This window comes from Lontra canadensis, unplaced genomic scaffold (assembly GCF_010015895.1).
Source record: "Lontra canadensis isolate GAN:19392208 unplaced genomic scaffold, GSC_riverotter_1.0 scaffold1, whole genome shotgun sequence".
NCBI lineage: Eukaryota > Metazoa > Chordata > Mammalia > Carnivora > Mustelidae > Lontra > Lontra canadensis.
In genome coordinates, this window is record NW_022630995.1 from 15,822,537 (window position 1) to 15,834,572 (window position 12,036).

A 12,036-nucleotide genomic window follows, 5' to 3' on the forward strand; every position below is an offset into this window, starting at 1 on the left:
TTATTCTACATACGATATACCTCTGAAGTTTACCATCTTAGTTCAGATCATTACCACTTCTAACATACCAATTGATCTACCAAACACCCATGGCATATGTAGCAAAACAATAAACATACTATAGTCTGTATCTTCTGTACTTATACCTCATACCTGTTCCACAGCATCACCAAGTGAAATACAACTTGCAATTTGTTATTATAGGTGAATCATTTATTATTGCATTATCATTTTAATTGTCACCTAGATTCTGTTCAATTTACAGAAGCCAGATTGATTTTTTTAAAACTTGAGTTATACATGTCACTGCTCTGATGAAAACCCTCCAACAGCTAAGTATATCACTCAGAAGAAAATCCAAGAAAATCCCATATTCTTGAAGGTTATTTCTTACTCCCCACCTTCATCTCTCTGGTCATGTCTTTAAACACTCTGTTCCTGACTTACTCTGCTCCAAACACACTGGCCTGCTTGCTGTTTCTCAAATACTCTGGATGTGGTGATCCTTCACAGTCTCTGTCCTTGATGTTACCTCTGTCTGGAAGACTTTTCTTCAAGCTATCTGCATAGTTTGCTTTCTAGTTTGGGCTTTTGCTCATATATCTTTTTCTTCCTATCAGAATCATATTTCTTCTTTCCATTATTCTGATATTTTACCTCTTTTATGTTTTCTTCTTAGAACTTATCATCCTTGAATATATTACATATGTATTTATTCTCTGTCTCATTTCTTAAATATTCGTTATAATTGAATATTAGTTCAATGTGTGCCATTGTGCCATAGTATTTTAGAAAGCGCTTTCAGATATAAAACTACTTATATTTAACCGAGTTCTGCTTCTTACTGGCTATGGGACAGGACACAGCTCTCCTAACAGATAAGTGCATCAGTCTCCGCTCTGTCAACCAGGACCTAACTCCGGGTTGTAAGGAGTTCACATGAGTTAACTGTTTAGAAAAGTACCTGATACATATAAGACACTCTGTAAGTGCTGGTTATTATTTTAAAATAGAATGAGAGAGAGAAAGAGAAAGAGAGAGAGTTTTTCTTCTCTGACACATAGAAAATTTACTGGTACATAGTTGGTGCTCAATTAATACTTTTGAATGAAACAAAAAACTCCACACATATTTACATATCATAATTGTTGTTAGCTTGGATTCTTTTATATTAATAAAATAAAAATGTTATTTGCATTTGTATAATGGCAATTGATTTGTAAAATAAATATCTAAAATATAATGTTTGGAATAAATATTATGAATAGCAAGGCATGACAGTGAATACTTTCTCTGTTTTTTTTTTTTTTAAATCCATATTATTTAAGTTACTGGTCATGTAACTTCAGGAAGACATTCATATTTCATGACTACAATTTCTTCATCTTTTAAAAAGTCTCAGTGTCATTTACTTCATAAAATTGCTTATGATGACCAAGTGCCTATCTGTATTGTTCATAAAGCAATGTTTACAATGATAAATATTCAATACATTTTCCTCCATTCCCCTACCTTCACCTTTTTCACCCACTCTGTTTTGTCGTGTACCATGGTGAAGAGTAAGTATTGAACCAGGAACTTTGCATTCAAAGTCCATTCTTGTAACTTGTTACCGGTGTCCCCAGATAAATTAGTTAACCACTCAGAGTCACAGTTTTCTTTCATGTAAAATGAAGATAATAATGTTGTATCTGAAGCCATAAAGATGGTATGCAAATTAAATTACTTAGTAAAGGTAAAGATCTTGGAATTGGGGTGGACGCTTATTAAGCATTCAGTGATGTTAGTTATGACTGTTAGCAGTATTCTTAATGGTTTTCAATGTGGTTTCTCCATTACATACTAATTTAAAACAAAAATGAGATACATGATTTAATTAAAACATTACACTAGCTAGCAAATGCATATCAGTGATGAAACATGATGATCTATATCAAAGTAATAGATGAAAGAATAGCAAATAGTATATACCAAGCATGGAAATTGATCTAAATTCTAGGTTTCAGTAATACTCAGATTCTTTAGGTCCATAATAGCTGTTTAGGGCACTTTATGTTCAGAAGAGAAGGTGGTAGAACTCCTTACCTGTATTACACATTTTTATTCAAGTTTCACGCTGTATTTAGTATTTACACTTAAAATTGTCTCCATTGGGATTATAAATTACTCGGTTGCCTTTTCTACATTTAAGCCTTTGAGAAAATTGCATTCTAGAAGCCTGTCCTTAAAAACTACTTTTGAAAGAAATTGATAAAAGTTATTTTTAAGAAACAATGTTTAAAATATATAATATTTAACCTACCTATATATCTATATCTATCCATCAAGAAGATGAATACATAGATGAGGACATAATGTGTGTATTTTGCAATGTAAGGGATATAGGGTCAAATATTTGATGATTGGAAGGATAAACTTGGTAAACATTAGCGCTGTTTATTAAGAATTTTTGGCAGGTTCTCACACAGGAAATTGGTAAAATTAAACTTGCCTACTTCTTTGAAGTAAGTTGTTTTGTGCTGTGAAATGAGGGTGAGAGGCATGCATTTATTTCCTGAGGGAAGCTTTCAGAACATAATCTAATTTCACCACTTTTTCTTTTTTTTTCAACTTCTGCCTAGGAAATAAGCAATGTTCCATATGATGTCTGCTTCTTCAGTATAGATCCTAGAGTGAGGAAAATGCACAGTAGATCCACCAGCCAGTCTGTGATATACGTGCAGTGTATGAGAAAAATAAGTGTGTGTTGTTTTCAACCACTTTTTGTGGCACAACCTATTTTAAGAATGCATTTAATGAAACTTGAATTAGCATGATTAAACCTTTTCTTAAAAAGTGATAATTTAAATGTTAAATATCATTTCATGATTTTGTCAGTTCATTACTAAAGATCCTTTAATCATTAGAAAAACTTACAACAAAGACAAAGAGAGAAGTTTTCTATATCATTGTCATTTTTTTCCTCTTCCATTTAAACTGTATAGAAGAACTACATCAAACTTAAAAAAAAATTCACAGAAAAGGAAATCATCAACCAAATGTAAAAGCAACTTATGGAATGGGAGAAAATATTTGCAAACCACATGTCCACTAAGGGGTTTGTTTATAAAATAGACAAGGAACTCATACCAATCAAAGCAAAAGATCAAATAATCCAGTTTTAAAATGGGCAAAGGAGGTTAAAATAAGTATTTTTCCAAAGAAAACATACACATGGTAGACAGACATGAAAAGATGCTCATCATCACTGATTATCAGGAAAATGCAAATTAAAACCACAATACAATATTGCTTTGCAACTGTAGACAAAAAATATCAAGTGTTGGCCAAGATATGTAGTAAAGGGAACACTGTACACTGTTGATGGGATGTAAATCAGTACAGCTATTGTGGAAGACAGTATGGAGTTTCCTCAAGAAAATGAAAATAGAACTATCATAAAAAAATAAAAAAATAGGGACGCCTGGGTGGCTCAGTGAATTAAGTGCCCAACTCTTGATTTTGGCTCAGGTCATGATCTCAGGGTTGTAAAAATGAGCCCCATCTCAGACTAGCTGAGCATGAAGCCTGCTTAAGATTCTCTCTCTCCCTCTCCATCTGTCCCTCCCACACACTTGCACTCTGTCTCTCTCAAAAAATAAAAATAAAATAAAATAAATAAAAAATTGAACTATAATATGATCCATTTATCCAATTTTGAGATATATATCCAAAGAAACTAAAGCTGTCATCTCAAAGAAATACCTGTAACCCCATTTTATTGCAACATTGTTTACAAAAGCCAAGGTATGGAAACAACCAAAGTGTCTATTAACAGTTCACCTAATAAAGAAAATACAGTGTGTATATATATATGTGTGTGTGTGGTGTGTGTATAAAATGGAATACGATTCAGCAACCAGAAAAAGGAACTTTTGTGATTTACAGTAATGTGGATAAAGCTGGAGGGCATTGTGCGAAGTTAAATAAGTCACAGTGCAAAGGACAAATACTGGATGATATTACTTATGAGTGGAATTAAAACAAAACAAAACAAAAACAAACAAACAAACAAAAAACACCTAACTCCTAGAAACAGGGTAGAAAAGTGGTTTCCAGGGGCTGGAGGGTAGGGGAAATAAGGAGAGGTTGGCAAAATGGTACAAAATTTCAGTTATAAGACGAATAAAGTCAGAGAATCTATTATGTAACCCGATAGGTGTTAAGGTGATAACACTGTATTGTATGGTTGAAATTTGATGAGAGTGTAGAACTTGAATGTCCTCACCATAGACAAAAAATATGAGGTGATAAATGTGTTAATTAATTCAATGGGGGAAATTCTTTAGCAATGAGTGTGTATATCAAATCCCCACATGGCACATTTTAAATATCTTACCATTTAATTTTTCAATGCTACCTCAATAAAGCTGAAAATGTATCATAAAATATTTTAGTTATGATCTGAAGTTTATTTATTAGTAAAATAATATTTGTTCACTCAGAGTACTTCCTATCCATTCCAACTAAAATCTATGCAGTATATGCAAGTATGTATTCCATTAGCTAATGTAAAACCTTCCAATGGAAATTCTTAGAGGAATATTTTTCTCCTTCTTGAATTAATTAATCTTAAAATATGATTTTCTAGGTTAGTACTCTTCCATGTATCTCAAAAACCAGGAACAAAATGTTTATGCCAGTTAGCAAAACTGCACCAGATATTTTGCCTGTATGTGTGTCTGTGTGTGTGTATGTCTATTTTCATGCCTCTGTATTTATTCATTTCTATTCAATTCATCTTTTATTCTGTTTTCTGTCTTTATTGTTGGACACATTTCTTTTCTAAACAAAATTTACTGACAATTTTTAGTTGTGCATTGTAATTACTGTCAAATGAATTTCAAAGAAGTTGTTGTTTTTCCTTATCCCTTAATTTTCATTTCTTTAAGCAGGATAAGCAGTATTCTGAAGACATCTGTTCATTTCAAGGAGATCCTGAGAGAGTAGCTAAAATTTGGTTCTAAAAAGTAGTAATAGTACAAAAGAGTTTAATTGCGTAATATTGCAGTATGTGTGTAGGTGGCAAATTCAAGCAAATCCTAGATTTCACTTCGATGCGAAAAGCTTTAAGTCTATCAATTCAGGGGCACCTGGGTGGCTCAGTGCATTAAATCTGTCTTCCGCAGAGTTCATGATCTCAGGGTCCTGGGATTGAGCCCCACATCTGGCTCCCTGTGGGCTCTCTGCTCAGCAGGGAGCCTGCTTCCCCCTCTCCCTCTGCCTGCCTCTTGGCCTACTTGTGATCTCTTTTTCTCTGTCAAATAAGTAGATAAAATCTTAAAAAAAAAAAATAACAAAAAAAAAACCCTCTATCAATTTAGATTGTTGGATAAAGTAATAATGATCCAAAACTCAATCATGATCAGTTGGAAATAGAAGTAAATTTTCATTCAACTAACAAACACCATTTACCTTGTCTACTTAACATTTTAAGATTAATTTCCTCTAATGAGAAAGAAACATTAATGAAGAGAATTTCAGGATTTCAGATGTCAGAATACTTATCTCTCCCATCTGTACAATTAATTGTGATTTATAAAAGTGAATAAATTATTGTGATGATAGTTTGTCTTTTTTAAGAGGTGTTAAAACTTGCTAAAAAGTAGAAGTTATTATGAATAAACTTCCTGATGAAGCTACAGAGACATGGATTTTAGTAATCAGAAAGTCTTATATATTCTGTTAATTACCATCTTTTCCTCTCTTTGTGCTCTGAGTACAACTGAAGGGCTGGAGGAGTTGATCAAGCACAGTCTTGTGGCTAATTGAGCAATACTGTCTGAATCATTTAATAGTTAATTATTTTTTTTTCTTCTGCATTTGACTAAAATTGCTCCAGCTAGGGCAGTTCTCAAAGATTTATTCAAAATCAGCACTTTTCTAACATGTGAAAGTCAAATGTAATTTTTAAAAAGTAAATTAAAAACTTTGTTAAAAGCTTGCAAGAACAGCCCATTTCTGCATGTAGGTTTCTTTCAGGAAAGTATAATCTTCATTTTGAAAATTTGCAAATTCAGAGAAAAAAAATGCATATATTAAATTAGAAGACTTTCATTTAAATTATTCTGGTAAAGCATGTAGCTTTTCCCTAGAAATGTACTTGAGAAAGACTTTTCATACCAGATTTAAAAACTTCTGTTTTCACATGACTTTGCATTCACAGCTTTATTTTCTATTTCAACAAAAGTGACTTTAAACATTATTACATGCTATATGGTGCACTAGATATTGAAACACAAACTACAATAACACCAGGTCATTGTCCTCAAGGACTTCAGAGATAGTTGGAACAACTAGCATGTAAACACAAATAATATGCATTCAAGTGATAGCTGAGTAACAGTGAACTCTAAGGAGTTATTGATCATGAAAATTATTTGTTTTTCCAGATTAGATGGCTCTTGAAATGAGGGGTGGACAAATAACTGATACTCTAGAAAATAGTATATGGATTTTAGGCATCCTTATAAGAGGAAGCAACATATAAAATTGTTTTGTGATTAAGTAATCGTAAGATAAAGCCATGAAAAATGTTAAAACAAAGCACCATGTTTTAAAAAATAAAATTTATATATAAAGCTAAATTACCAATATTAAAATGAAATATAGTTATGCTCAAGTATAGAAATATATATTACCCTCTCTAAAAACTGTTTTAAAAATATTTTCTAGGGGCGCCTGGGTGGCTCAGTGGGATAAAGCCTCTGCCTTCAGCTCAGGTCATGATCTCAGGGTCCTGGGATCGAGTCCTGCATCGGGCTCTCTGCTCAGTAGGGAGCCTGCTTCCTCCTCTCTCTGCCTGCCTCTCTGCCTACTTGTGATCTCTGTCTGTCAAATAAATAAATAAAATCTTTAAAAATATATATATTTTCTAACATCTTCCAAACAAGAGCAATGTTATGAGATATTTGGAATTTTCAAACAGATTCTTTAAAGTCCTTTGCACTACCCAAATGAGAATTAATATCATCATTCATTCTGTGCTTCAATCTTAGAACATTTTTATTTAGTAAACCATACACATAGGAGAAATCAGAAAAAAAAAATTCTGTGAATAATGTAGCACACCCTTGGCTATAAGTCTATTAATAAGAGAGTGGAATATGGTAAAATCAATGCACTCATTGTTATATTTTTAATATTTACTTAAATATTAAATATAATATAATAATGTTAATTAGAATTGCCTGGAGTGTTATCATGTGCCATCCTTTATTCACTTTTATTCTTCACTTCACCCTCCCAAAATAGCTGTAAGATTGAAGTGTAGCAATAAAATACACTCTGAACACAATAGTCTATATGTGTTTAGAGAAAGGAAATATATTTTCTTATATGGTCATGGATATGTCCTTTGCCATAGATCTTCAAGTATTGTTGTTGTTGTTGTTGTTGTTGTTGTTTTTAATAAGCCAGTGAAAGGGATCGGGGTAGAGAAAAATTTCAGTTTGCAAGTTAGGTATGAACAAAGTCAGATGGTCAAAAAAATGTGGTGATGACTTGAGGTGTTTAAATAGAACTCCCATCCTCATACATTTTATAGTTCTGATGAATCCATATATCTAACATGAATAAATAATAACAATAACAAGCTTAATTATACATCTAATATATATAACATGAATTTTGATAGAACTATAACATTTTGGGATAGGATATTTAATAACGTTACCAGTGAGGGGGCTTGGATAGGATATTTTTCCTTATGATATTCTGAAGTAAACATTTCCCTCTGTTGCCCATATAAATCATCTTCATATACTGAAGCTCCTCTGTTACAAACTCTTTTACCTTCTGTCTATCTCATATATTCAGTCATATTTTAATTGGTAATCTTACCAGTTTGGAAAACAGAAATTGAATATTATGGACAAAGAAGATTCAAAAATATATTTTTGAGATGAACATTTAGAGAAGCTCATAAATTAACACAATTATTGCATCATACAAAAACAAAATTTAAAAAAGCCATACAGATGCAATATTTCAAGGCTGTCAAAGTAGTAATGATTAAAAAGTCAAACAAAACACCCTTGTTATTTCATAATAATTTAAACTTTAATAAATTATGTTTTCTTCTTAAAATACAGGAACTAAATACATATTTTTCTCTAAATATTTTATTTTCCTTTTTAGGTGGTGCAAACATCTACTATTCACGATGTTAAACAAAAATTCCACAAAGAATGTAAGTTTTATATATAATTCAGAATTTATGTTACAGTTTTCTCAAATTAGTTCAAATGTATCTGTAAGAATAAGTTCCATATTAGAATAGAAAAGTGTATGGAAACCATATTTTTATAGGAAACTCAGAAATAATATGGTATATACCTCCTGACTGTGAGCATTTTCATATCTAACTCTAATCTACAATACTCTTATTTTTTCACAAAATTATTTTCTCCTTCATATTTGAACATTTATGTTATATCAGGAAACATTCTATTTATGAGAGATGTTATTGAGACCAAGTATTTACTTATATGTAAGGAAAATATTAATCAAAAATTTTACTCCATGTATTTATACTGGCCAAATCTCTTTTACATTGGAATTCTTTATACAGTAAATTAAAACTACATTATTTACTTTTATTAATAGCTAAATTTACCTCATTAAGAGGTCTATTTGTTATTTACTTAGAAATATTTATATGATGTTTATTTAAATTAGATTTTTACTTTATAATTTTCCGATAAAGTTTATTCTTAACTTAAAGTCAAACCAAAAACAAAGTCAAAAAATGCAGGGAGACCAGAAATCAAGATCAGTGAAACCACCTAAGAGAAAAAAGAATGGAGATAAAAGACAAATAAGGAGAACTCTCCCTCCTGGAAACCCAGTCCTCTGATGACTGTGTTTCCTTCTTTACAAGATTAATAATTCCTATTATAACTCCAGGACCTGCAAATAAACAGTATCAGAGGTATCATAATAAAAAATTTATTCTATGTCAGAAAGTAAAGAAGTAAGTTTATAAAAAATCTAACAATTGTAGTTACATACATAAGACTACTATTATTTGAACATACTTATGAAACTTAACACGATATTCAATGTTATTGGGTTTTAAATATCCTAAACATAAAATATTAAGGCAATCAAGCATAACTTTGTTTTGTTTCATTTTTACCATTGTAAATTGTTAGTATTAGTACCACTTTTCTGCTTGCTTTTTATTATTTGGTAGATACATTAAACAGAATCTCCAATTGATTGCCTGAGGGTAGGGAAATAGGGAGATGGATAAAGTAGGTGAAAGAGATTAAGAAGTACAATCCTCCATTTATGAAATAAATAACACATGGAGATGTGTTATACAGCATAGGAAATATAGTTGACATAAAAGCATTGTATGGTGACAGATGATAACTTTATTTCTCGAGGTGATCATTTCATAATATATATAGGTATTGAATCAGTATGTTGCACACCTGAAAATGATGTATTATGTGTCAGTTATATTTTAATAAAAAAAGAAATACAGTATTCAAACAATTTTCATTCGTTGTATTTCACTTCAAAAACTTATTGGTTTTTAAGTTTTACAAAGCACAAAAACATTTTTTGCTGTGTTGCATTACAGAGAATTATGTGTAAGTCAATCAAATTGGAGATTCTGTTTAGCTTTTCATTTTTCTTAGTTCTATTTTCAAACTTTCTTTACTGTGATTTTCTTGCCCTGTAAAGTGACTATATTTTCCTCTTCCTGGTATTGTAATTTTTTGGTTCAGCTTTGTTTTAAGAGTCATCTTTTAGATTACCCTGAGGGTACCACAGCAGTCAGACTAGTGAAGAAATAGAATAGGAAGGAAACCACAATTAAAATATTAGCTGTTAAAATAAGAGGGAAAGAACAATGGTTTCATGAAAAAGAGATTCTAATGAAACTTTAAATTATATGTGTTCACATATATGAAATTTCATTTATTTCTTTTCTTCTCCTTTGTAATCTCCAAAAAAATTATGAAATGCCTCAGCTGCAATACTGTCTTTCTGTACCTCCACACATGCCTCTATTCATACTTGGAATGATTGTTCTTGCTTGTATCTTGAAGCCTCTCCTAGAGACTCTCAGAGACCATCACATTCATGGCCCTATAGGACATGCTCTGTTTACTCTCATTTTCTCACAAAGGTTGTGCAGAAGAATTAAATCTTGTTAGGGCTGAGCTGAAAAATTAAGAATCATGGAAGTCTAGGTGACACTCTGACTAAAATTCTGTAAATATTTTACAAGATTTCAAGAGATTTAATATAAACCAACTCTATGTTAAAAAACAAACTCAGGGCACCTGTGTGGTTCAGATGGTTAAATGTCTGCCTTCGACTCAGGTCATGATCCTGGGGTCCTAGGGCAAGTCCCACATCTGGGTCTCTGCTCGGAAAGGTCTGCTTCTCCCTCTACCCTTCCCCCCTGCTCATGATCTATCTCTGTCTAGCTCTCTTTCTGTCAAATAAATAAAGTATTTAAAAAAACTCTATTACATATTAAAGCTGAGTAGCATAACCTTATTTCATGTTACTCAAATCAACAATTATTCCATGATTTCTTTATTTTAAATTTACTTTTCATTCTCTTTCATTCTCTTTCTAAAGTACAATATGACTTTATTAGAACAATTGTTAAAATTTTGGAACATTATAGGACTTATAAAAAGCCACAGGCAACTGTGTATGTACTAATTTAAATCTGTAATGTTATATTCCACTTTGTGGCTTTGATCAATCAACAATCAAAATGTTTGCCAGAATAACAAGTAATTATAGTGGAAAAATTCTGCCCAAATGTTACAAGTTATTTTCTTGTGCTTTATCACACTCAAAAGTATTTAAAAGTATTATCTAGAAACTTTTATTTAAAAGTATTATTTTAAAACTTTTAAAACTATTATTTAAAACTTTTATTTAAAAGTATTATCTAGATTTCCTTAGAAGACTGATGGATGCAATAGCATGGACAAAATAGAAGACATATTAATAAATAGAATTTAAAGATTTTTAAAAGCAAAGGTCTAGTGAATATATGCTTTCAGAATTCTGTCATTACTTGTCTTAGGAAGGAAGCCAAGCAATCTAAAGCAGAGATTAGACAATACCATTACTGTACAAAGTTGTATAAAGGCAGGATTTCATCTAAATAGTTTTAAAAAACATCTTTTTTTTTTCAAATCTTTAAAAACTTTTATTGGTTTTGTAGCTAAAAGTGATTTGCCATCACAACAAGATAAGGTGCTCTGAATACTATTATAATTTCATGCATAATCTCTAAAAGAACTAGCCATCAACCACTTAATGTGAATGATGACTTCTGTGATTGTTTGGTGAAGGTAAATACCATAGTTATAATTAAAATGAATGAGGAAAAAACTCTCTAAAGATCTGGTATACAAGGGAAGCCATTTTATCTTTCTTTCTAGGTTAATAGAACTGTATATAAACTTCATTTAAACCAAAGGCTGATTAATGGCCTCCATAAGCATACCTTGTACACCTGCTTATAAATGAGTAGCCTAAGGGAAAACTATCTATTCCATGGGTATCAATCAATGCTCCTACTGCCTGAATTCCTTAACATTAAAATTTGTGATTCCTGCCTATATGCTAATCTATAATCTTCTGAACTTTTACAAGAAGTACAAAGTATATAACCATACAAAAACTCTTCATTCTCCAGAGCAATTTCTTTCCTGTGAAGAGCATGTTTCCCTGGCAACTATCCTAACTTAGGCTCAAATAAAACTCTCTTTCTAAAAAAAAAATTAAGTATGTATATATGTGTATATATTTATAATTTATATATATATTAATTATAATTTATATATATGTATATATATGTGTGTGTGTATATATATATGTAGAATTCTTCTCCTGAAGTCAACATTGCACAATATGTTCACTAACAAGAATTTAAGTAAAAATTTATATATAAATAAATATATATACATATATGTGTGTGTACACACACACACATATCCTTTCTTTTAGTAC

General features: G+C 31.1%; 1 protein-coding gene across 3 annotated transcripts in view; it reads left to right on the forward strand.

The window, feature by feature from the left end:
* The window catches only part of TECRL (trans-2,3-enoyl-CoA reductase like), a 97,912-nt gene that overhangs the window by 16,773 nt on the left and 69,103 nt on the right, over positions 1 to 12,036 (forward strand). For all 3 annotated transcript variants that reach the window (XM_032849318.1, XM_032849247.1, XM_032849165.1), the window contains exon 2: positions 8,179 to 8,230. In XM_032849318.1, the coding sequence (XP_032705209.1) occupies positions 8,179 to 8,230 (52 nt within the window). The remainder of the gene's footprint in view (positions 1 to 8,178; positions 8,231 to 12,036) is intronic.